This window comes from Hyla sarda, chromosome 8 (assembly GCF_029499605.1).
Source record: "Hyla sarda isolate aHylSar1 chromosome 8, aHylSar1.hap1, whole genome shotgun sequence".
In the NCBI taxonomy this organism is placed as follows: domain Eukaryota; kingdom Metazoa; phylum Chordata; class Amphibia; order Anura; family Hylidae; genus Hyla; species Hyla sarda.
In genome coordinates, this window is record NC_079196.1 from 64,579,274 (window position 1) to 64,606,700 (window position 27,427).

General features: G+C 42.0%; 1 protein-coding gene across 6 annotated transcripts in view; it reads right to left on the reverse strand.

The window, feature by feature from the left end:
• Window positions 1-27,427, reverse strand: part of ZNF385B (zinc finger protein 385B) — a 628,650-nt gene that overhangs the window by 418,053 nt on the left and 183,170 nt on the right. The window contains exon 1 of one of the 6 annotated variants that reach the window (XM_056536596.1): window positions 20,193-20,667. The exons of the other annotated variants lie outside the window; for them this stretch is intronic. Within the exon in view, the coding sequence (XP_056392571.1) occupies window positions 20,193-20,217 (25 nt within the window). The 5' untranslated portion in view covers window positions 20,218-20,667. Of the gene's footprint in view, window positions 1-20,192; window positions 20,668-27,427 lie in introns of those variants that run through there. 6 annotated transcript variants of the gene reach the window in all.

Genomic DNA, 27,427 nt, shown 5'->3' on the forward strand with positions numbered 1-27,427 from the left:
TTAAGGGCACTTTTGGGAATTGGTCAGGGTTTATCATGGGCACACTGACTGGCCCACTGTGATGCAGACCCATATTTAGCATGCAGTCATGTGATCTGTCACCTTACTAACAGTGTGCAGTACGTTTTTACAGCAATGTGCTAAAGTATCTCTTCTGTGGAAATAGATGAAATACCGCATACCAGGATATCGAATACTGTATACTAGGAACACCCTACAAGACCTGCTGCTTTGTAAATGCTTTGACCCAATTGTCTAGCCATCACTACTTGGGTCGTGTCAGAGTGACTCGGATTCTTATATTTTCTGCTTCTATTACAAAACTTTAAAGGAAGGCTGTCAGCCTGTTCACCCACACTAAACCCAATACACTGGGTTGTGAAGTTCCGTTGCTCAATCCAGGGAATTGTGCGTTGGAGTCGGGGGCCCTGCCTCCAGCGTGCATTTTCCTGGATTGAGCAACGAATTTTCACAAGCCAAGATCTCAGGACCTACTGGACCGATTTAAGTAAGTGAGCCCTCTATGGAATCCTGTTCACCCACACTATAACCCAGTGTATTGGGTTTAGTGGGGGTGAACAGGCTGACAGTTTTCCTTTAAGAACTGACCGGTCATTTGCTCAATGCTGTATCCTACCCCTTGAGGAAGCTATTGTAACTAGTTAATAAACACTTTTCTCTTCACCTGTCAATGGTTTTATTGTTTTGGGTGATCGGTGTATACTGCCTGCAGGGTGCTCCCATAAAGAGTGCTTGCTACTGCTAGGTGCCGACATGTACAGATGTAAAGAGCCCTGCATTCTAAGAATTAGTGATTATCAATACTATTTTGGATCTATCTGTAGATAGTTGATTGTCATATGGTATCAGTATCGATTTGCAGAATAAAAAATGTAATTCTGGGTAATAATACAGGCTGCGAATCAAGATCAGTACAATATAAGTGAGGTAAAGTATTTGCAAAGCTTTCAGGGCTGTTGACATCACTCTCTATGTCAGTGTTTCCCAACCAGGGTGCCTCCAGCTGTTGCAAAACTACAACTCCCAGCATGCCCGGACAGCCAAAGGCTGTCCGGGCATGCTGGGAGTTGTAGTTTTGCAACAGCTGGAGGCACCCTGGTTGGGAAACACTACTCTATGTACATAGCAGGAAAGTGCTGGCAGGCTGGGAGCCCTAGCCGGCCACCTTATGTGTGTGTTTAATAGTGACAGCTGTATATATCTGAGCGTCCATTCTCACTTTTATTCTCACAGTGAGAACAGGACGTTTGATCATGTGATCGAAGAGTCCGAAACAGTCAACGTGAGCTGTGTGAGCAAGATAAGTAAGTGACTGAAGTAAAGTATGTATCTGTTTGTGAGTGTGTGTGTGGGGGGTATGTGAGAGTTTGTGTTTGTATATGATTGTGTGTGTGTGTGTATGTGAGTGTGTATATATTACTATGTGTATGCCACTGTCCTAAACTCTGTGGTTTAGAGGTGAAGAAAATACAATAGAAAAATAAGAAGCCTAATGACGCGTTTCAGGGTGCACCACCTCTTCCTCAGATTGGTCAAATCTGAGAAAGAGGTGAGTAAACCCCCGAAACGTGACATCGGGCCTTTTATTATTTTATTGTACTGCAGATAAATACGTCTATTTTGGATGTGAACATTACTCCTGACTTGAAATCTATTTTCATTGGGATAAACAGCCCCTGACATCAGAAGAGTTTTCTTTCGTCACCTCTGTACCATATTATACAGGACAGGTTGCTCCTCTTCTGAAACCCCTGGCCTCAGCTTTTCCATAGCATTTGATAACCCGCAAAATAGGGATGATAGGCAATTTGTTTCAAGTGCAAGGTGAGTGGCTTCTGTGTGGACTCCTGAGTAGTGATGAGCGCATATTCGTTATATTCGCATATTCGCATAATCGAGGAAGAAAACAGTGAGGGGGGGGGGCAACTTTACTATTGGTTGCTAGGGATGTTGTTGATAACCTCTGACAGGTGTATTTGCATCATTCCAATTGGCCCACAAGTGAAAAGAAGAAATATGCAAATCTTCACATATGCGCATATGCGGAAAAGAAATCGAATATTTGCAATTTTGAATATATAGCAAATATATTCGCAATATTTGTGAATTCCCGAATTTGCGATATTCGCGATAAATTCAAAATGCGAATATTCACGCCCAACACTACTCCTGAGTAGGGTCATTGAACGCCAGTGTGATACACGAGGCGCTGTCCTCTGGTCTTTCTTTTTTTTCTTCTCATACAGGTCTGAACTCCGTGGGACTGCCTAACCATCTCAGCTGCACTGAGCCACACAGGTTAAAGAGGCAATTGGGAATACCCCTTTAATGCATGATAAAGTGTATGCCCTAGGAGCCTCCTATAGTCACGTTCTGCAGCTACATGGGCAAAACAATGTATCCTGGAGGAGGTTTAAAGGGGTATTCCACCCCTAAACATCGAGACACCTCATGATGTCACGCCCCACCCCCTTAATGAAAGTCTATGGGAGGGGGCCTGCATTAAGGGGGCGGGGTGTGACATCACGAGGGGGTGGGACCTTTTTGTCACCATTCTCCGGCTGTTGCATCGCCAGTCATCAGGCACGGAGCAAAGCTCGCTCCATGCACAAGATGACTGGGATGCTGCAGAAGAGATTGCTGGGGTTCCCTCCCTTCTTTGGATAGGGAATATGATGTATGGGCACAGAGTACTCCTTTAATATCCAAAACCAATGATGTGAAGGCCCAATGACCTGGATATGACTTCATCATCCCAGAGTTCCAGAAAGTTGCTTACTTGGTATAAACCACCAAAAGTCACTGCATGAATGTATTTATATCCTTCTTGTTTCTATTTATCAGGACACCAGGGAATGTCTGAAATTCCAATCCATGTAAAAGCAAGTAAACTGCACACAGATATAACTGGAGGGGAAACATATTCTTCAGCACAAATCCTTTGATATTTTTCATGCAGATAATCTTGTCACTAAGCTCTCAGTGTGATACCCAGATCTGCATATGATCAGATTAATTTCTTATTATCAAGCTGTTTGGACAGGCAGCGGAGACATACTGTCCATACCTAATTAGGGGGGTGGACCTTACTATATAGAGAATACAGATTGCTACAATAATATATATATATATATATATATATATATATATATATATATATGTCTTAGGAGCAGCTTCTACAATGGTGAAAGTGGTTATGGCATTAATATTAATATTTCAGTATCATATACATGGACATCTGAGCTGTATCATATATACACACCATGTGCAGTGCTGCACCCTGTGGACAAAATCCATTTCAAGTCTGTCAGTTCACCGGATATAATAATGAAATGTTAACGAGTACCTTTCATGATCTTGTTAAACTTTATAATCCTCCTAGTTCACTGCCCCCATTATGATAAACCCCCCTCCCTTTATTTTCATTATTTTTTAGTTTTCTACCTTGATGTTGCTCTGTATTTTTTGCTCAGTCAGATTAACAGACTGGGAAGGGGCGTTCCCCAGAAGGTGTGACATCATCTGAAGCCATACAGGGGAGAACTTCCTCCCTCATTCTGCTACACACAGCCCAGAGCATTTCAGTTTGTGAGATGAGCTATGATTGGATAAGGCTGCACCCCCCTCAGCATCTCCTGCTTTTGGACTTCTGCAAGGCCAGCAGGAGTCCAAAAGATGGGGGAAAATGTGCTCTGGACAAGTAGGGAGACTTTGATAAGACCTAAATATAACAGTGAGGCTTAAGCTATTACATCCTCATTCCTTACATACCTTTAAAAATGGCACTAACTCTGAAAACTGCCGTAAGAACACATAAATCCCTAATTTCTAGGTCATATATGTTTAGGTTTCTTTAAAGTCAGAATATCTTCACAAATGTATCTTCTAAAGATATCTTAATTTGAACAAAACATGTTGATCTGAAGGAGCCAAAAGACCTTAGTTATCTATATACAACTGGAAGCAATTTTATAGTTGACACATGTAAAGCTTACCTATTATTTAAATGTTTGCTTAAAAGCCTGCATGGTTTTATTAGATTAACCCTTCAGAGTGGGGACAAGGTGATTTTAGTGCTATCATTGCTGTTAGTGAGCCCCTGAAAACCCCCTCCTTGATGCACAGCTTGTTCTCATTCACTTAATTTTCAAAGCTGAGCTCTTTGCAAGTGGTACAGGGATAGTTACTTCTTTCTTACTTCTCTAGCCAATCATGGCACAGCTCAATCATCACATACTACTCTCTGCTATGCCATGACAATGTGCTGGTGACAGCACACTGAATAGGCTTGCACTGTGTGGAACTGATGATTTACACTACTACAGATGGCATGTTGGGAGAGAAGGGGTGACTGTTGCACTGGCTTTGCAAAGAACAGAAAGGAAATGAACAGCAGCAAAGAAAGAGTTACCCTTAGCAATGCTGCTGCTGAGATGAGAGGGAACCTTTGATTTACCTTTCACGGGCCATGCAGATCCTCTGAAAAATCACAAATGCTGGTACACAGACCGTGCTCTAGCTCTCCCTCTCTCCTGCACAAAGCACATGCTAAGCCATGCCCCCACTTCCCCTAATCAGTTTTGCTAAGACTATTACTAAAAGCAGTGGACAGCATATATCAGGAGGAGAGGCATCTAGTGGCCAGGTTTTTAGGGTTGTTTTTCTGGGTTAAGGAGACAGTTTTGGAATAATTTAAGCTAGGAATCATTTAAGCTATCACATAAAGGAAAGTTGTTTGAAACAATAGTGACCAATTAAAAACAAGGATAGAAATTAATTACATTTGGTTACACTCTTATTCTCCAAGAGGACGATTTGCAGGATGAGTAGAGTTTTCCCGTGGAAGCAGGAGAGAAGATCCTCGTAGCGGCGCTCGCTCGGTGGTAGCTGGCGGTAGCCGGGAGAGGTATGTATAGCCTCAGTCGGCAAGAAGCGGAGCAGACAAGTAGAAAAATAATAAACCAAGGATTTTATTAGAGGCACCACGCGTTACGAGGGGCAGGACACCCTCTTCATCAGGTCCATCTTGTCTGCTCCGCTTCTTGCCGACTGAGGCTATACATACCTCTCCCGGCTACCGCCAGCTACCACCGAGCGAGCGCCGCTACGAGGATCTTCTCTCCTGCTTCCATGGGAAAACTCTACACTAGTCAACTACATACTGTGAATTATAGTATATAGGGCCATAAAAAGCAATGCTAATGCCAAAATAACCAGTAGCTAATGGTGTTCCAAGGACTGGGTGATGAAATTGCTCTTATTACAATGACGTAAAGATTAGTGGGGTTACGTAAAGGCAGAAAGGAAGCAAGTGAGATATAAAAACTCAAGTACCAGAAGGGACAGAACTTGCTACAAGAAACCAACTGAAGTTGTGTATAATAACACGCTGTCAAGAACACGTCTAAGCTCTAACCAAGATCATTAAACCAAGTAATTGTCATTGTGAGTGTTTATTTTCCTTGTAGAGTTTAAAGCATTTGAAAGACAAACACATGTACCCACTTTGATCAGCTTGGTAGAATAAAGGTTAATTTGCTAAAAACTCATTTTCCCATATGTTTAGCACCAAATAACATCTGACTGTACATTTTCTATTGTCCTATTCTGTATTCATCTATGGCTATTTCATAGACGGTTGAGAGCCAATCAATGTGTCCACATATAACAAATTGTATGTAACAAAAGAATATCTGGTGAGAATAGAAATATTTACTAAAGAAGCCTTTAAAGAAGCACATATATATATATATATCCTTCAGTAGTGTTGCTCGCGAATATTCGCAATTCGAATATTATTTGCGAATATCACATATTCACGAATTCGCAAATTTCGCGAATATAGCGCTATATATTCGTAATTACGAATATTCATTTTTTTTTTTGTTTTGTTTTCTTCACAGTACACATCACAGTGATCATCCCTCTCTGCTTCCAGCTTGTGTGGTGTAAAGAAGGCTGTAATACTACTGTGTGAGACTGGCGTGCAACAATTCGCATATGCGAAAATTAGCATATGCTATTTTTCGCATATGCGAATTTTTGCGTATGCTAATTTTGTATATGTAAATTTTCACATATGTTAATTTTCGCATACGCGGATTTTCGCATATGCGAAAATAAAACGGGGAGATAACGAATATGCGAATATTTGCGAATATATGACGAATATTCGCGAATTCGAATATGGCCTATGCCGCTCAACACTATCCTTCAGTTAGTATAACCATATTTCTATCTGAACATTCCTGAAGTCCTTCCCATCAGTTGTGTCATGTCCTCTCATGGTGACCTCCTGAAAATAACATGTGCTTCTGTGCTCTTAGTGGGATCACCTTATCAGCTACTAGAGCCTCCTGTATGATGAAACTGTATGGACTGCTCCATGGAACTTCTTCACAAGGGAGTATACATTCCTATCACAGGTACTGATGACTATTTTACAGCTGCTGTCATAGTTATTGATTAGAGTTTTAGACAATTTAGCCTCCCTGACTGTGTACTTATGGTTGCATTACTTTTTTTTAGTAGACTACAGGGATGAGCATTATTACAGTTCAGGAATTTCATTTATAAGAAAAGTCTGGAGAGAATAAAAAAGGCTCTCATGCTCATGCAATTCCTACATTCTTATGTGCCCTGCTTGTCCTCAGTGCACAGAGCCAAACTTGTCCTCAGTGTACAGAGCCCTGCTTGTCCTCAGTGCACAGAGCCCTGCTTGTCCTCAGTGCACAGAGCCCAACTTGTCATTAGTGTACAGAGCCCTGCTTGTCCTCAGTGTACAGAGCCCTGCTTGTCTTCAGTTTACAGAGCCCTGCTTGTCCTCAGTGTACAGAGCCTTGCTTGTCCTCAGTGCACAGAGCCCTGCTTGTCCTCAATGTACAGAGCCCTGCTTGTCCTCAGTGCACAGAGCCCTGCTTGTCCTCAGTGCACAGAGCCCTGCTTGTCATCAGTGCACAGAGCCCATGCTCATGCAATTCCAACATTCTTATGTGCCCTGCTTGTCCTCAGTGCACAGAGCTCTGCTTGTCCTCAGTGCACAGAGCCCTGCTTGTCCTCAGTGCACAGAGCCCTGCTTGTCCTCAGTGCACAGAGCCCTGCTTGTCCTCAGTGTACAGAGCCCTGCTTGTCCTAAGTGTAGAGAGCCCTGCTTGTCCTCAGTGCACAGAGCCCAGCTTGTCATCAGTGTACAGAGCCTTGCTTGTCCTCAGTGTACAGAGCCCTGTTTGTCCACAGTGTACAGAGCCCTGCTTGTCCTCAGTGTACAGAGCCCTGCTTGTCTTCAGTGCACAGAGCACTGCTTTTCCTCAGTGTTCAGAGCCCTGCTTGTCCTCAGTGTACAGAGCCCTGCTTGTCCTCAGTGTACAGAGCCATGCTTGTCCTCAGTGCACAGAGCCCTGCTTGTTCTCAGTGTACAGAGCCCTGCTTGTCCTCAGTGCACAGAGCCCTACTTGTCCTCCATGTACAGACCCCTGCTTGTCTAACACACTTCCTGTATTTGGTCTCCTCACAGAGACACAGAGGAAATAGCTGCCGGGAAAAAATATTAGATATTTTAAAATCTAAGACATTCCCCAGAGCTGCATCTATTTGGGATAATGGTTGACTTATGTTTAGAGCTTCATCAGAGCGATGTAATTTAGTTTTATGCATAAGATCAACATTTGGTTTCTTCTGAAGGGGTGATTTTTGTGGAAATGAATGAATATATTTGGTTTCTCACATATGGACGCTTCATCTTTTTAGACAAATGTAATTATTTAGCCAATATATGAAATTGTGCATCATTGACTAGCCTTGAGGAAATCTAAATAACCTAAAGGCTGTAATTGAAGAAGTTAGTTACCATAAAACGCTATGATGACAATTGCTTTGTACAATTAGCCAGCAGACATAACAAGGATTTTATGGCTTCTAAGTACACTACACAGTGTTGAGATATGTTTGGTTGAGTTATCTCCTTGCTTCATGATCTAAATGTGAAAGCTTGAAGTGCTCTCATCTCTCAGTGGCAGTGCATTGTATGAAGGACATGTTGATGGGCGTATTTGCGAGTGTCACAGCTATCTAAACTGTCACACTTTTCCTGCTCTGTAATTAACAACTGATTAGCTGTTCTGCAAGATCTGCAACATAAGAAAAATCTATGCAAAACAGCACATCCAACATAGGTTTGCAGGTTTAATGTCCAACTTTTACACCTGGATGAATCTTAAAAGAGGATTTTCAAGTTTTATTTGTTTTGTAATATGGCTACAATTGCTACAAAAATATTTAGCAGCTTAGAAGGGTTGTGTCGGGTTGGGCAGGGATAAGTGTGGCCTTGAGCTCACCCACAACTCTGTCCTTGTCTCTGTGGTATCCTCATTCTTAATAGGAAAGCCCCAACCACAGCGTAATCCCCTACCCTACTAAAGTGCTGGCCGTAGCAGTGTAATAAAGCAACACACTACAAAAGTCAGGGATCAGGTCAGGAAACAATGGGTTAATGACAAACTCAACAGCAAACAGAACAAACACAGGAAGAAGAAACTAAACGTATAAGCAATGTCAAACTAGCCGGATTGGTAACAAAGATACCTGCGCCGTACAAAAACAGTAAGCAAAATGAGTAGTCAGAAAGTAAGCCAAAAATAAATGCAGGTAAACCAGGAGATACAATCACAAACCCAGTAACAAGGAAGAATTCAATATTGCAGGTAAAGAACACTGGGGTGAGCAGTGTATAAATAGCCAGCCTTAGAGAGGCATGGATGCTGAGACCAATTGCTATTGGACCAGGCTTTACAGCCTTTCATAGGTCTGGGTCCATCAGGGTAATGAACAATGCCTGATGCGTACACAGGAGGAAAAAGAACTGCTAGATTCTGGGACAGACACAGGCCTGCAGGTGTCTAGTAGGAAATACAGTCCATGCTATACTGATATTACACCAAAGTCTTTAACCCCTTAAGGACCAAGCCCATTTTAAACTTAAAGCGTACTCTTCAGATCGTACAAAAAAAAAAATGTTTTTCAATATATTACTCAGTACCTAATCCTGACCGTGTAGATTTTTATATGTCTAGCACCTTTATTTATTTTTTTATTACACTTTTAATTTAGCTCACTAGTCTGAATTTCTCTCAAAGAGAGGGGGGTGTGGCCTCACTGTATAGGTCTCCACCCCCTCCCTCAGTATGCTGTCTGCTCACATCTCCCCTAGCATTAGCAAAATTACAACTCCCCACTGACAGTAGCGGGACACAAGCTGACTGTCACGATTCGGCAGGCTGGAGGTGGATCCTCTGTGCCAGAGAGGGATTGGCGTGGACCGTGTCAGTGGACCGGTTCTAAGTTGCTACTGGTATTCACCAGAGCCCGCCGCAAAGCGGGATGGTCTTGCAGCGGCGGTAGCAACCAGGTCGTATCCACTGGCAACGGCTCAACCTCTCTGACTGCTGAGATAAGCGCGGTACAAGGGAGTAGACAAGAGCAAGGTCAGACGTAGCAGAAGGTCGGGGCAGGCGGCTAGGTTCGTAGTCAATGGTGATAGCAAATGGTCAAGAACACAGTAGAGGTAACACAGAGTAGCTTTCTCAAGGCACAAGGCAACAAGATCCGGCAAGGGAGTGCAGGGGAAGTGAGGTATAAGTAGGGAGTGCACAGGTGGAAACTAATCAGGAAGATTGGGCCAGGCACCATCATTGGTGCACTGGCCCTTTAAATCTCAGAGAGCTGGTGGGCGCGCGCCCTAGAGAGCGGAGCCGCGCGCGCCAGAGCATGACAGCCGGGGACCGGGACAGGTAAGTGACTTGGGATGCGATTCGCGAGCGGGCGCGACCCGCTATGCGAATCGCATTCCCGCCGGCAATGTCAGTGCAGCGCTCCCGGTCAGCGGGTCTGACCGGGGCGCTGCAGGGAGAGAAACGCCGCGAGCGCTTCGGGGAGGAGCAGGGACCCGGAGCGCTCAGCGTAACACTGACAGTGGGAGAATTTTTTCTCCAGCTGTGAGCCCTGCGCTCACAGCTGTCAATCAAGGAAGTGTGTCCATGACATAGGTGATGATGCATGGACACAGCAAGACTAGTATATGTCCAAGCAGGCAGGGAGGCAATTGTTTGACTGACTTTTTCAGTATGAAATACTGAAAATGTTCTAATGAAAGGAATTACAAAACATTTTAAAAGTTTTTGTATCTGACAGTGCCCATTTAACCCGTTGGGGACGGAGGGCGTATCCATATGCCCTCGCATCCCATCACTTAAGGACGGAGAGCGTACATGTACGCCCTCCGCATTTCCGATTTGCCGCTCGCCGGCCGGTGATATGACTGGGATGACTGCTCAAATCATTCAGCAGGCAACCTGTGCCAATGCCCAGGGGGGTCCTGAGACCCCCCCATGTCGGCGATCCCCGCAAATCACCGGTGAATTCACAGCAGCGATTTGCGGCTATTCCGGGTCATACGGGTCTACGGTGAACCGGAAAATAAGGGGTATCGGGGTTGTCCAAGACACCCACGATCCCCCTAAAGGGATAGGAGTGAGGTGGCAGGGGTGCCACCCCTCCTATCCCTGCTATTGGTCGTCTAGAAGCGACGACCAATAGCAGATCGGGTGCGGGGGGGTTAACTTTCAGTTTCCCCATTCTGCCCACCCACAATAGGCGGGGGAGAATGGGGAAACCGAGGAGTACCGGCACCGAAGATCCACTTACCCATTGGCGGCGATCGGAGGCGGGGATCGGCTGCATAAGAGGACCTGCAATGCGGCTACCAGGATCATATGGAAGCCGGTGAGTTGCCTAGCAACATCTGGAGGGCTACAGTTTGAGATCACTATATAGTGGTCTCTAAACTGTAGCCCTCCAGATGTTGCAAAAACTACAACTCCCAGGATGCCCAGACAGCTGTTTGGGCATGCTGGGATTTGCAGTTTTGCAACAGCTGGAGGGCTACAGTTTGGAGATCACTGTGCAGTGATCTCTAAACTGTGGCCATCTAGATCTTGCAAAGCTATAACTCCCAGCATGCCCAGACAGCAGTTTTCTGTCTGGGCATGCTGGGATTTTTAGTTTTGCAACATCTGGAGGGCCACAGATTGGAGATCACTGTGCAGTGGTCTCTAAACTGTAGCCCTCCAGATGTTACAAAACTGCAAATCCCAGCATGCCCAAGCAGAAAACAGCTGTCTCTGCATTCTGGGAGTTGTAGTTGCGTACCTCCAGCTGTAGCATAACCACATCTCCCAGCATGCCCTTCGGCAATCAGTACATGCTGGGAGTTGTAGTTTTGCAACAGCTTGAGGCACATTGGTTGGAAAATACTGAGTTAGGTGACAGAACCTAACTGAAGGTTTTCCAACCAGTGTGCCTCCAGCTGTTGCAAAAGTACAACTGCCAGCAAACACGGTCTGTCAGTACATGCTGGGAGTGGTAGTTTTGAAACAGCTGGTGGTTTGCCTGCCCATGTGAATGTACAGGGTACATTCACACGGGCGGGTTTACAGAGGGTTTCCTGCTTCAAGTTTGAGCTGCGGCAAATTTTCCACTGCAGCGCAAACTCCTAGCGGGAAACTCACCGTAAACTGCCGCCAGTTTGAATGTACCCTAAAAACACTACACTACACTAACACATAATAAAGGATAAAACACTACATATACACCCCCTTACACTGCCCCCCCCCCCAATAAAAGAAAACCTATTGTACGGCAGTGTTTCCAAAATGGAGCCTCCAGCAACTCGCACCATTTCCGGACAGCCACTGACTGTCCAGGCATGCTGGGAGATTAGCAACAGCTGGAGGCACCCTCTTTGGGAATCACTGGCATAGAATACACCTATGTCCACCCCTATGCAATCCCTAATTTAGTCCTCAAATACGCATGGCGCTCTCTCACTTTGGAGCCCTGTCGTATTTCAAGTAAACAGTTTAGAGCCACATATGGGGTATTTCCGTACTTGGGAGAAATAGCACTACAAATTCTGGGGGGCTTTTTCTCCTTTTACCCCTTACGAAAAGGAAAAGTTGGGGTCTACACCAGCCTGTTAGTGTAAAAAAAATTAAAAATGTTACATTAACATGCTGGTGTTGCCTCATACTTTTTATTTTCACAAGAGGTAAAAGGAAAAAAAGACCCCCAAAATTTGTAACACAATTTCTCCTGAGTTCGGAAATACCTCATATGTGGGCGTAAAATGCTCTGCGGGCGCACAACAAGGCTCAGGAGTGAGCGCACTATGCACAGTTGAGGCCTAAATTGGTGATTTGCACAGGCGTGACTGATTTTACAGTGGTTCTGACATAAACACAAAAAAATAAATACCTACATGTGACCCCATTTTGGAAACTACAACCCTCACGGAACGTAACAAGGGGTATAGTGCTTTTCATTAAAGTTGGATGGGAAAATGAAGAAAAAATTTTTTTTCACTGAAATGCTGGTGTTACCCTAAATTTTTCATTTTCAAAAGGGAAAATAGGGAAAAAGGCCCCCAAAATTTGTAAACCCATTTCTTCTGAGTAAGAATATACTGTTTGGGCATGCTGGGATGTATGTGGGTGTAAAGTGCTCTGCGGGTGCACTACAATGCTCAGAAGAGAAGGAGCGCCACTGGGATTTTGGAGAGAAAATTTGTTCGGAAACGTGTGTTTACAAAGCCCCCATAGTGCCAGAACAATGGACCCCCCCAACATGTGACCCCATTTTGGAAACTGCACCCCTCACGGAATTTCATAAGGGGCGCAGTGAGCATTTATGCCCCACAGGTGTCTGACAGATTTTTGGGACAGTGGTCCGTGAAAATGAAAAATGTAATTTTTCATTTGCACAGCCCACTGTTCCAAAGATCTGTCAAACGCCAGTGGGGTATAAATGCTCACTGCACCCATTATTAAATTCTGTGAGGTGTGTAGTTTCCAAAATGGGGTCACATGTGGGGGGTTCACTGTTCTGGCACCATGGGGGGCTTTGTAAACCCACGTGACCCCTGACTTCAATTCCAAACAAATTCTTTCTCTAAAAGGCCAATGGCGGTCCTTCTCTTCAGAGCATTGTAGTGCGCCAGCAGAGCACTTGACGTCCACACATGGGGAATTTCCATACTCAGAAGAAATGGGGTCACAAATTTTGGGGGGCATTTTCTCCTATTACCCCTTGTAAAAATGTAAAATTTGGGGAAAAAACTGCATTTTAATGAAAAACCTTTTTTTTTTTCATTTACACATCCGACTTTAACAAAAAGTAGTCAAACACCTGTGAGGTGCTAAGGCTCACTGGACCCCTTGTTACATTTCTTGAGGGGTTTAGTTTCCAAAATAGTAGGCCATGTGTTTATTTTTATTTTTTTGCTGTTCTGGCACCATAGGGGCTTCCTAAATGTGACATGCTCCCCAAAAACAGTTTCAGCAAAATTTGCTTTCCAAAAGCCAAATATGACTCCTTCTCTTCTGCATTGTAGTTCGCCCGCAGAGCATTTTATGTCCTAACATGGGGTATTTCCATACTCAGAAGAGATGGGGTTACAAATTTTGGGGGACATTTTCTCCCATTACCCTTTGTAAAAATGGTAAATTTGAGGAAAAAACTGCAGTTTAGTGAATTTCTTTTTTTTTCATTTACACATCCGACTTTAACGAAAAGTAGTCAAACACCTGTGGGGTGTTAAGGCTCACTGGACCCCTTGTTACGTGCCTTGAGGGGTGTAGTTTCCAAAATAGTATGCCATGTGTTTTTTTTTTTTTTTTTTTTGCTGTTCTGGCACCATAGGAGCTTCCTAAATGTGACATGCCCCTCATAAATCATTTCAGAAAAACTCGCTCTCCAAAATCACATTGTCGCTCCTTCCCTTCTGAGCCTTCTACTGCGCTCGCCAAGCACTTCACATACACATATGAGGTATTTCCTTACTGGAGAGAAATTGGGTTGCAAATTTTGAGGGGCTTTTTCTCCTATTACCTCTTGTAAAAATTCTACAGTGTAAAAAATGAAGATTTTGAATTTTCTCCTTCACTTTGCTGCTATACCTGTGAAACACCTAGGGTTAACAAACTTTCTGAATGTCATTTTGAATACTTTGAGGGGTGCAGTTTTTATAATGGGTAATTTATGGGGTATTTCTAATATGAAGGCCCTTCAAATCCACTTTAAAACTGAACTGGTCCCTGAAAAATTCCGATTTTGAAAATTATGGGAAAAAATTGAAAATTGCTGCTGAACTTTGAAGCCCCCTGATGTCTTCTAGAAGTAAAAACATGTCAACTTTATGATGCAAACATAAAGTAGACATATTTTATATGTGAATCAATATATAATTTATCTGGAATGTCTATTTTCCTTACAAGCAGAGAGCTTCAAAGTTAGAAAAATGCTAAATAAAAAAAATTTTCATCAAAGTTTGGAGTTTTTCACCAAGAAATTATGCAAGTGTCGATGGAAATTTACCACTAACATAAATTAGAATATGTCACGAATAAACAGTCTCGGAATCAGAATGAAAAGTAAAAGCATCCCAGAGTTATTAATGCTTAAAGTGATAGTGGTCAGAATTACAAACAATGCTCCCATCCTTAGGGTTATAATGGGCTCCGTCCCCAAGGAGTTAAGTACCAGGGCAATTTTATTTTTGAGTTTTCGTTTTTTCCTCCTCGCCTTCTAAAATCCATAACTCTTTTCTATTTCCATCTACAGACCAATATGAGGGCCTGATTTTTGCGTGACCAATTGTACTTTGTAATGAAATCTCTCATTTTACGATAAAATGTACGGTAAACTCAAAAAATTATTTTTATAGGGAGGAAATTTAACTGAACACATTTTGGAGGGTTTCGTTTTCACACTGTACACTTTATGGTAAAAATGACACGTGTTCCTTATTCTGTGGGTCAATACAATTAAAATGATACCCATGGCTAGATACTTTTATATTTTTGTACCGCTTAAAAAAAATCTAAAACTTTTTGTACAAAATCAGTAATCTAAATTCGCCCTATTTTGACCACCTATAACTTAATTTTTTTTTTACGTATATAGGGCGCTATGAGGGCTCAATTTTTGCGCTGTCATCTTTTTATCAATACCACATTTGCATGTATAAAATTTTTAGATCATTTTTTATAAAAATTTTTGGGAATAAAATTTGACAAAAAAGAAGCATTTTTGGACTTATTTTATTATTTATGCTTACGCCGTTCACCGTATGGGATCATTAACATTTTATTTTGTTAGTTTAGACGTTTACGCATGTGGCGATACCAAATATGTTTATTAAAAAAATTATGCTTTTTGAGGGTAAAATGGGAAAAACTGACAATTTTAATTTTTATTGAGGGAGGGGATTTTTCACTTTGTTTTACTTTTTATTTTTACATTTTTAAACTTTTTTTAATACTTTTTTTGTCCACATAGGGGACTATTTATAGCAATCACTTGATTGCTGATACTGATCAGTGCTATGCATAGGGCATAGCACTAATCAGTGTGATCTGCTTGATCTCAGACCAGAGCAGGAGACATCGGGAGACGGCGGCAGGTGAGAGGACCTCCGTCCACCATTACAGATGATCAGATCCCCGCGGCAGCGCTGTGGGCGATCCAATCATCTATTTTAACATGCACATTGCCGTAGATGTCGTGATCCGTACTGATCACGGCATCTGAGGGGTTGATGGCGGACATCTATGCGATCGCGGATGTCAGCCATTACTGGCGGGTCCCCAGCTGCTGCTAGCAGCTGGAACCTGCCGTGTATGACGCGAACGCCGCTCCGATGCTGGCAGTAAATGTATGTCCTGGTGCGCTGAGTACCACCACACCAAGACGTACGTTTACGTCCATGGTCGTTAAGGGGTTAAACATAGTTTTAACATAGTGACTACTTCTTTGAGAAGACCATTCCTCTTCTTGGCCAAGTTTTGGGGTGACAGATTTCTAATTCTTCTATATTGTTAAAACTGGACCATCAAGACACTGGAGGGATATTCTGTCTAATTTTTAGAAAGTGTAAACTTAGACTAGAGAGTTTAGGATTGTACCAGATTCTTAAAAATCTGGTGGTTTGTACACCAATTGACTGAAAAAGGCAAATTTTTGGCACATTTGGCACATATTAAACACGTGACATTTATGGGTAATTCATTTAAAAATGTAGCTACGGTACTTTTTAATGAAATGTGTGGGAAAATAAACCTAAAAAAAAGATGAAAAATACTTTGAATATTTCCCCATATGTCTATAAGACTATTTTTGCTGCAAATATAAATTGTTGTCTTAAAGGGGTACTTCGGTGGAAAAGTAATTTTTTTTTTTTTTTTATCAACTGGTGCCAGAAAGTTAAACAGATTTGTAAATTACTTCTATTAAAAAATCTTAATCCTTCCAGTACTTTTTAGCTGCTGAATACTACAGAGGAGATTTTTTTTTTGGGAACACAGAGCTCTCTGCTGACATCATGACCACAGTGCTCTCTGCTGACACCTCTGTCCATTTTAAGAACTGTTCAGAGTAGGAGAAAATCCTCTGTAGTATTCAGCAGCTAATAAGTACTGGAAGGATTAAGATTTTTTTTTATAGAAGTAATTTACAAATCTTACAAAAAGTGGAAAAAAGAGAAAAGCCCACACCTCAAGGACAATGGTGTTTTATATAATTATAATAGAGTTGTCTGAGACCGTGCACGGTCTCAGACAACTCTATTATATTTATATAAAATACCATTGTCCTTGAGGTATGGGCTTTTCTCTTTTTTCCACTTTTTCTAAAATTTGCACACCTAGGGTATAGGTGTATTGCCCAATCCACCTCAGTCAGTTCGGAATTGTGAGCTGCACCATCTTTATAAATATTTGTCTAATTTACAAATCTGTTTAACTTTCTGGCACCAGTTGATTTAAAAAAAAATAAATAAAGTTTTCCACCGGAGTACCCCTTTAAAGACTTTTCACTGTATTTAATGATTAAAAGAAATTGAAGAACTTTAAGGCATTGTGGATGATGGAATATGGAATTTGAAAACTAATATATAATATATCATAGTTTTTTTTTTCTTTTGCAATTTATTTAGCATGTTTTTAGCAGTTTTCCAGTACCTTGCATATGATGGTTTTCATGGTTTGTGCTTGTTCTGTCTTTGTTGTATTTTTGCACTTGGAGAAGGTGTGGCTTAGTGTGTGCGGATAGATTTAATGCATTTATAATCTGCATGAAGTAAACTCCGCTCCCTACATAAAGAGATACAACGAGAGGCACATCAAATGTGCTGATAACGTACTTTATTCTTCATGCAGCAAAAAATGTTTCGGCTGAGTCGAGTACAGAAGCCAACCTAGCAGTGTTGTAGTGACAGCTGTTTCACACGGCACAACCTAAACCACCACTATAAACCCTTTAAGTCTCCTTGAATGGGGCAATAGAGAGCGCAAATACCATGATGAAACTCTGCTTACAGCCTTAGGTAGTTTGGATAAGGCTTACAGCCTTAGGTAGTCACAATGATGGGGGGCGCTATTCCTCACACTAATTGAGGTGCTCAATCTCCATAGAATGGGATGGTATAAGATCAATACAAAAAAGAGATACAATAAAAGGGAACTGACCATCCTATGTGCTGATAACTTACCTTATTCTTCATGCAGTAAAAATTTGCTTTGTCAGAGTCAGGTACAGACTCCAACTTAGCAGTGTTGTAGTGAAGACCGTTTCACCTCATCCCGGAGTTTCACCAGACAATGGCTTTCCACCTATGTGTGGGTGGACACTCGCTTTTCCCCTTTGTCAGCCACACACAGGTAAAATGCCGTAGTCTGATGAAACACCCGGATGGTGTGAAACGGCTGTTACTAAAACAATGCTAAGTTGGTGTTTGCACCCAACTCTGCAAATGCATTTTTGTTACTGCATGAAGAATAAAGTATGTTATCAGCCTATTGGATGGTGAGTGCCTCTCATTATATCTCTTTATGCATTGATCTTATACCTGTCTTATCTATGGAGATTAAGCACCCCAACTCGTGAAACATCACTGTGACTACCCGAGGTCATAGGTGTAGAATGGACATTTAGGTTGTACTGACTTCTGTATCTGGAACTAAAACTCTACTCCCTTGGTGGTGTAAGATGTGAGAAGTATAAAGATGCACGTTTTTCTCCATTGTGCATCCTTTTAAAAATCTACGTAATTCACATTGTGTGCGCAATTTCTTAAATTAGATACAGAAGCCCCACCAGAAAAACGATGTAAATAAAAACAAAGCCCCTCCCCTTTGGCAGACCTTGCAGACTTTAGAGCTCAAACTAATGCCCATCTTGCCCCAAACAATCTACCGAAATTGTTACTGTCATTAAGAGCATCTGAGAAAGTAGATTCCTCAATAAATGTTCTGCGGTAAATGCCATATTATTAGCCTAGACCAGTGTTTCCCAACCAGTGTGTCTCCAGATGTTGCAAAACAACCACTCCCAGCATTGATAGTGGCAGTTGGCATGAATCCTTCCATATTACAGGATATAACGCTTCCATGCGAAGTAGGACGTTCTTCTGTTACTGAACCTCTAAGGCAGTGTTTTCCAACCAGGGTGCCTCCAGCTGTTGCAAAACTACAACTCCCAGCAAGCTCGGAGTTGTAGTTTGGCAACACCTGGAAGAACACTAGTTGGGAAACACTGACCTTGATGGTAAAGATTAGAGATGTTCAGATGTGAACGTCATCGTATTTACCTGTATTGTTTCCAGTGACTTCCTTAGAACAAATATATGATACTTAATGGAATCTTCCTATATGAGCATCATAATTCTTTGCTCTATTCATCAAGAATAAAGCTATGTTAGGTCTATTAGTACATGCAGTACCAGTATATAGAAGACTATTACATTGTATACTCATCCCAAGCCAGAACTCCCAGATAGTACCATGGTAAAACAACCTACTGCATATGAAAAGCCTTGGGTGTGCAGGTCAATGTGGGACAAATGACAATTTTTTTTTCTCCAATTCCTCAGATCACCTTTGCAATAGCCATGAGCCGCAGCAGAGTCTAATCCTGTCGGCGACCCGTAAATTGACCATTACCATAAAAAAAAAATAGCAGTTGAACAAGAAACCATGTGCTGAGTATAAAACTAATTTCATGCCTTCAAAAGCACACAGTGGCTTCGAGCAAGATAGTGGCCCTGGGACCTGACAGATTGGCTAACACAATTGGTTTGCTCCTGATGTTGTGAAGAAACAGCCAGACGGGCATATATTGGCAACAAATGGGAAAATTCTAGAATTTTCGGTTATTGATATCCACATCTATCTAATACTGGGCTGCCACTGAACACCTGCTTTATTTATTTCATTGAAAACATATTAGTAGTATACAAAAAATAATAATAATAAAAAAAAAATATATATATATATATATTTATTTATTTATTTTTTTCAAGTTAAGTTGGCTGGTATTAAACTAACTACCATGTTGAAATAATAATAATAAAAATTATAATATATATATATATATATATATATATATATATATATATATAAAACAAAAACAACTCAATGATATTAGCTGTCACCCCCATTTGCATGAAGCAGGTATAAGAAGGGAAGCCTTCGTTTTCTCTGCATCCGTCTTCTATGCCATTGCAACCTGTAGTTCCCATCAAATGTTATTCTGTTGCAGATACCTTCTAACCAGGACCAGTAGGTTCTTTAGTATTACTTGTTCTTGTCACTTCCATGTCATTATTTGGTGCTTCCCCATCTAATTCATCCTCAATCCCTGAAGCCAGTTCTCTAGATTTGAGTTGTTTATTGTGCATATAGTTAGTAATACATATACTTATTTATAAATAAAAGAAAACATGTTTTGATTAGGAGCAACTACTATATAAACACACAATAAGTATAGAGACCAACTATATGAAATGATATAGTAAATATATATATATTTATCTATATCTATCTATCTATCTATCTATCTATCTATCTATCTATCTATCTATCTATATATATATATATATATATATATATATGTTAAAGGTGACAGGCTAGGTGGATATACAATGTATGAACCGGTAGAATGCTGCATGTGACTTGTATAGGAAAAGTCAAGCATCTATATCTCATATATATCTATATAGCATACAACAAACAGCATCAGTACCCAAACACACGTCCAGAAATATGCATTGAGCACATCATGCTTACCTCGACGTGATAATCCACTCCACATTTTTGCAGTGAAAGAAGCCAACGCTTAGTTAGTAGCCAGACACCGGGTAAGACGAGCTGAAGTTCCAAAAGGTAAATGCTATGATATTTAGGAACTAGTGAGCTTTGGCTCCAGCACCGATCATCTGTAGGTCTGTACAGTTTCGAATCAATGCAGCTCCAAGCGCCCTGGATGCTGGTCCTTCTCAGCACTCATTGAAAATCCTTTACACGCTGGCAACATTTTAGGAAAGGAGAAACGCACACTGAGTCATTTGTAAAGAAAAGCAAAGCAATTACAGCCCCGTGTCTTTATGCAGACTGAAACACAGAGCCGTGTCACAGCAGAAGCCTGATGTGAAATTATGCAGGCAAAAAAATAGGCACCTAAGCCTTCATTATCAATGCATGAAATCAGCTACTGTGATCAAATTCAAGCGAGCCTCAGAAAGGCATGTGATTATGAAAGGTTCCACCAAATCTGCTCTGAACCACGTACAATGGAAAGAGTCGTCTTTATCAACTGTGCACTTAAAAATAGCCCTATCCCTTTTAATAATGGACTGTGGAGGCAGACGATAATCGCTATTCTGTGCCGTGATGAGTAATTGTTTTGAAGGTTAGAGAAAAAAAAAAAAGAAATTTAAATAAAAAAAAATCCTGATGTTCTGATGTTCAGACAGTATTATATCATAATGTGTTCATAAGATGCAGAGGGAAAAAAATGCGCAAAAGGTTTGCACAAGCTCAGTTTTTGCACAAAATGTTTGCACAGGCTTCGTTTTTGTGCAAAGTAGGGATTTGAGCAACATTTTGTAAACAATATTTTAGCCAATTAAATACTATGGGAAGTGCTTCATAAGCAATTTTACATATAATGGTAGTATAATATATATATATAATTAGGTAGTTTGGATATCAGGAAATCTGGTTTACTATCTTTCTGTCTCATTTTGAATTTCATACTTTATATAATATACAGTGGTTCCCCGGCATGACATACCATGGATTCAACTTACGATGATCCCTCACAGATAATCGTTAGTTGAATATTGTATAAACTAATGTCAAATGATGTTTCTCAGTGGCAGAAGCTGGTGGGACTTCTGCTGCTGACTACTGTATTTCAGGGGGCCACAGTGAAGCAGCCGCTCAGCATTGTGGTTCATTGGTACACCTGCCTCTGGGCTGCTTTACACAGCTGCTGCTCTCTGTGCCCAGTGTGCCAACTTGCTTAAAGGGGTAGTCCTGTAAAAAAAAAAACTTATCCCCTATCGACATAGGGAGGGTCCAACCACTGGGACCCCCCTGTGATCTCCTGCTCATGGATAGGAGATAAGTTGTTTGTAACCAGATTACTCCTTTAAGCAGCCGCCGAGCTGCTTTAGTAAACTATCCCTCTCCGTTTCCAGATCTCCCAATCTCCACATTATGAAAAGTTGCATGAGAAGCTGCTTGGTAATGCTGGGATTCTTAAAGGAGTACTCCAGCATTGAAAAATGTATCCCCTTTCCTAAGGATAGGGGATAAGTGTCAGATTGCGGGGGGCCTACTGCTGGAACCCCCACGATCTCCTGCAAGGTGCCCTGGTCCTCCTAAATGGAGTGTGTTGACCACCACATGAAGTGATGGCAGACACGCCCCTTCCATGCAGCTCTATGGGAGAGACGGAGATTCTTGAGTGCAGCACACTGGTTCTCCAATAAATATGCATTGAGGGGGCATGTCGGAAATGTCAGAAGGGGAGCTGGGGTGCCAGGCGGGAGATCACTGAGGGTTCTAGCAGGGAATAAGTTTTTCTATCCGGAAGATCTCCTTTTATAGAGTTGTAGGCGGAATCTCTCACTTATTTCAGTAGCAAACCCGGTGGCAGTGTAGTAAGCAGCTCTGTGGACCAGGGTTGGTCAGCAGGAGTCAATGTAAGTAGTGCACAGTGATTGGCTGGAATATCCAATCATTTGCTGTGCAAACTTTAGACCCAGAACTTGTGCAACTGGATGAACGTTAACAGCCAATGGATCAAACCCCTGAATCACCACTATCCAATTATTATTAGTGTTTTACACTGAACCTTGCCATTCAACGTATATGGGACTGATAGCAATAACCAAGCACTACGTCTACAGTGTCATTGGCGGTGAAAAAAGTGATGCTCAAACAGGCATACAACTGCGCCATTCACTCAGGGCAAGATAACAGCTGTTAAGCATGACCGTGTGAGTGGAGTGGTAATAGGCCTGAACGACCAACAGTTCATACACCGCCAATTGCACTGAAGAAGACACAGCACATGGCTATCACCGTTAGTGCCATTCTATAAAGTAATTTACTAGTTTTGAGTTTCTCCTTCTGTCTTTTAACAGTAAAGATATTCGGGGAGATTTAGGAAAACCATAGTTGACCATAGCAACCAATCAGATCGCTTCTTTCATTTTTCAGAGGCCTTGTTAAAAATGAAAGAAGTGATCTGATTGGTTGCTATGGGCAACTCAGCAACTTTTCCTCTGGACAGGTTTTCAAAAATCTTCCCCCAATGTTTATTTGAACCCATCATACAACGGTTTCAACTTATAATGATCCTCCAATTCATATTGTATGTTGAGGGAGCACTGTATGTGTAAATGATGTCTAAAGCTGATATCTTTACATTGAGCTACTTGGGCGCTGCCCATCTCTTTCAGCAGAGGCACTGCCCATCTCTTTCAGCAGAGGCACTGCCCATCTCTTTCAGCAGAGGCACTGCCCATCTCTTTCAGCAGAGACACTGCCCATCTCTTTCAGCAGAGGCACTGCCCATCTCTTTCAGCAGAGGCAGTATGGCACAAACTTCTTTTGCAGAAAATTCCTACTTCTGCACCCGCCACTGACTGACTGACATGTCGTATTCCCTCTCTCTATAATTATACATTTCTGTATCTCCGCTGCTGCAAATAACACAAAAGCCAGCTCAGATGCTGCAGATCTTTTTTCTATAGAAGGAAGGAGGTGTTTCCTGTCAATCAAGGGTATAAGGAAGCATCGCTTACTCTTCAAAAAGAGGTTCTGCAGCATGAAGCTATTTATAAATCTCAAAAAAACAGCAGAATTTTACAAAACAAAAAAATCCACTGGAGTGATCAGATGATAGCTTCAGACTCTGTTCCTGGCAACAATCTGATCTTTTCAGGGTAAGTTACATTCAAGGAAATGTGGTATAACATAGCAGCCATACCAATGAATGACATTCTGCAGGGAGAGGCTCTTTGTTTCAGACCAAAGAGGGATTGGCCCAAACAGTGAACCCTCTTCTATGATGTCCATGTGCCCTAATAGCGTTTATGGAAAAAAATGAAAGTCGGCACTCACCACGTCTTCTGAGTATCTAGGATAGGACAACAAGCGGGCTACCACAAGGTGACAGCACTATTTCACACTCTTGCATGCTTCAACTGGTCACCTTGTGGTACCCCCCCTGTGCTTGTCATCCTATCCTGTTATGAATATGTGAGTATATAATAAAGAAGATACTCAGAAGACGTGGTGAGTGCCGACTTTCATTTTTTCTGAAGTCTTCATGCAACTTTTAAATACCGTATGTTACTGAGATATGTCAGGAGATGTCATGCATGGTAGTCTATGATCAACATAAATTGCAGCAATGAAGAAACCGTGGTGCGTCTCTACATGGATTTCTAGGAGCAGGAACATACAGAGATATGCATCCTTGAAAAGTCCCTGCTCCTACAACTGCATGTACTGTATCTACAAATCCCTCTTTCTCCATGTGTATGTCTGAAAAGTCCCTGTTTCTACAATTGTAAATCCCTACAATTCGCTGCTACTACAAGTCCCTGTCCTACAAATCCCTGCTCCTACAACTGCATGTCCTACAAGTCTCTGCTCCTACAAGTGCATGTCCTACAAGTCTCTGCTCCTACAAGTGCGTGTCCTACAAGTCTCTGCTCCTACAAGTGCATGTCCTACGAGTCTTTGCTCCTACAAGTGCATGTCCTACGAGTCTCTGCTCCTACAAGTGCATGTCCTACGAGTCTTTGCTCCCACAAGTGCATGTCCTACACATCTCTGCTCCTACAAGTGCATGTCCTACACGTCTCTGCTCCTACAAGTGCATGTCCTAAACGTCTCTGCTCCTACAAGTGCGTGTCCTACAAGTCTCTGCTCCTACAAGTGCATGTCCTACAAGTCTCTGCTCCTACAAGTGCATGTCCTACGAGTCTCTGCTCCTACAAGTGCATGTCCTACGAGTCTCTGCTCCTACAAGTGCATGTCCTACGAGTCTCTGCTCCTACAAGTGCATGTCCTACGAGTCTCTGCTCCTACAAGTGCATGTCCTACGAGTCTCTGCTCCTACAAGTGCATGTCCTACGAGTCTCTGCTCCTACAAGTGCATGTCCTATCAGTGTCTGCTCCTACAAGTGCATGTCCTACGAGTCTCTGCTCCTACAAGTGCATGTCCTACGAGTCTCTGCTCCTACAAGTGCATGTCCTATCAGTGTCTGCTCCTACAAGTGCATGTCCTACGAGTCTCTGCTCCTACAAGTGCATGTCCTACGAGTCTCTGCTCCTACAAGTGCATGTCCTACGAGTCTCTGCTACTACAAGTGCATGTCCTACGAGTCTCTGCTCCTACAAGTGCATGTCCTACACGTCTCTGCTCCTACAAGTGAATGTCCTACAAATCTCTGCTCCTACAAGTGCATGTCCTACGAGTCTCTGCTCCTATAAGTACATATCCTATAAGTCTTTGCTCCTACAAGTGCATGTCTTACAGGTCTCTGGACCAGATTTATCAAACTATGTGAGAGTAAATGTGGATTGATTTTCCCATAGCAACCAATCACAGCTCAGCTTTACCAGAGCTCGTTAGCTGAGCTATTATTGGTTGCTGGAAATAATCACTCAATTTTTTCTCTCACAGAGTTTGATATATCTGGGCCTCTGCTCCTACAATTCTCTGCTCCTACAAGTACATGTCCTACAAGTCTCTGCTCCTACAACTGCATGTCCCACATGGCTCTATTCTTCCAAATTAGTGTTGAGCAGGAATATTCAAATATCAACACTTCGCGATTTAGCAAATATTTTGAATATAGTGATATATATTCATAATGACGAATATTCATGTTTTTTGGGGAATATATGCGAATATGCAAAAATTTGTGAATATGCAAATATTTGTGAATATGCAAATATTTGTGAATATGCAAATATTCACGTATCGGCACTACCAGTCCCAGGACACTGATCCCTCCCTTCTTTTAGGTAAAATATATAATCGCACAAGAACACCATGCGAATTTCATTATGAATTTTCGCATAGAAAAAAAAAGAGAACGAACATAGTGAATATGCGCATTTTGTGAACATAGGATGAATATTCGTCCGTGTATTCACGAAATATCGTGAATTCGAATATGGCCCCTGCTGGTCATCACTATCCTTTTCTTTCGGAATGTCCAAGTATGCAGTTAAAATCCACTACTAACTGCAATGTAACTATTATCTATGACCTCTTCTTTTCAGTGCTACATAGGCTTAAAAAGGCACAGTACCCAACCAATGACATTTAACCTCTCAGAGACACCATACTCTGCTCCTACAACTGCATGTCTTACAAGTCACTCCCCATACCCATGCACATCCTACAAGTTCCTGCTCCATCAATGGAGCACGTCCTACAAGTCTGTGTTCATATCACTGAATGTCCTACAAGTCTCTGCTCATACCAATGAATGTCCTACAAGTCTCAGCTTATACTACTGCATGTCCTACAAGTCTCTGCTTATACTACTGCATGTCCTACAAGTATCTGCTTATACTACTGAATGTCCTACAAGTCTCTGCTTATACTACTGCATGTCCTACAAGTCTCTGCTCATACCACTGAATGTCCTACAAGTCTCTGCTCATACCACTGAATGTTCTACAAGTCTCTGCTCATACCACTAAATGTCCTACAAGTCTTTGCTCATACCACTAAATGTCCTACAAGTCTTTGCTCATACCACTGAATGTCCTACAGGTCTCTGCTCATACTACTGCATGTCCTACAAGTCTCTGCTCATACCACTGAATGTCCCACAAGTCTCTGCTCATACCACTGCACATCCTACAAGTCTCTGCTCATACCACTAAATGTCCTACAAGTCTCTGCTCATACCACTAAGTGTCTTACAAGTCTCTGCTCATACCACTAAATGTCCTACAAGTCTTTGCTCATACCACTAAATGTCCTACAAGTTTCTGCTCATACCACTGAATGTCCTACAAGTCTCTGCTCATACCACTGAATGTCCCACAAGTCTCTGCTCATACCACTGCACATCCTACAAGTCTCTGCTCATACCACTAAATGTCCTACAAGTCTCTGCTCATACCACTGAATGTCCTACAAGTTTCTGCTCATACCACTGCATGTACTACAAGTCTCTGCTCATACCACTTAATGTCCTACAAGTCTCTGCTCCCCCAAGTGCTTGTCCTACAAGTCTCTGTTCATAGCACTAAATGTCCTAAAAGCCTCTGCTCATACCACTGCATGTCCCACAAGTCTCTGCTCCACCAAGTGCATGTCCTACAAGTCTCTTCTCATACCACTGCATGTCCTACAATTCTCTGCTCCTAAAAGTACATGTCCTACAAGTCTCTGTTCATCCAAACACATGTCCATGTCCTTCGAGTTTCTGTTCCTCCAACTACATGTGCTATAAGTATATGTCCTTTTGTCTTGGAATATACAGTCATGGCTGTAAATGTTGGCACCCCTGAAATTTTTCAAGAAAATTAAGTATTTCTCACAGAATATGATTGCAGTAACACATGTTTTGCTATGCACGTGTATTCCCTTTGGACATAATGGCAAATTGGACATAATGTCACACCAGACTCCAAAAATGGGCTGGACAAAATTATTGTCACCCTTAACTTAATATTTGGATGCACACCCTTTAGAAAAATAACTGAAATCAGTCGCTTCCTATAACCATCAATAAGCTTCTTACACCTCTCAGCCAGAAGGTTGGACCACTCTTCCTTTGCAAACTGCTCCAGGTCTCTCTTATTGGAAGGGCACCTTTTACCAACAGCAATTTTCAGATCTCTCCACAGGTGTTCAATGGGATTTAGATCTGGACTCATTTCCGGCCATTTCAGAACTCTCCAGTGCTTTGTTGCCATCCATTTCTGGGTGCTTTTTGACATATGTTTGGGGTCATTGTCCTGCTGGAAGACCC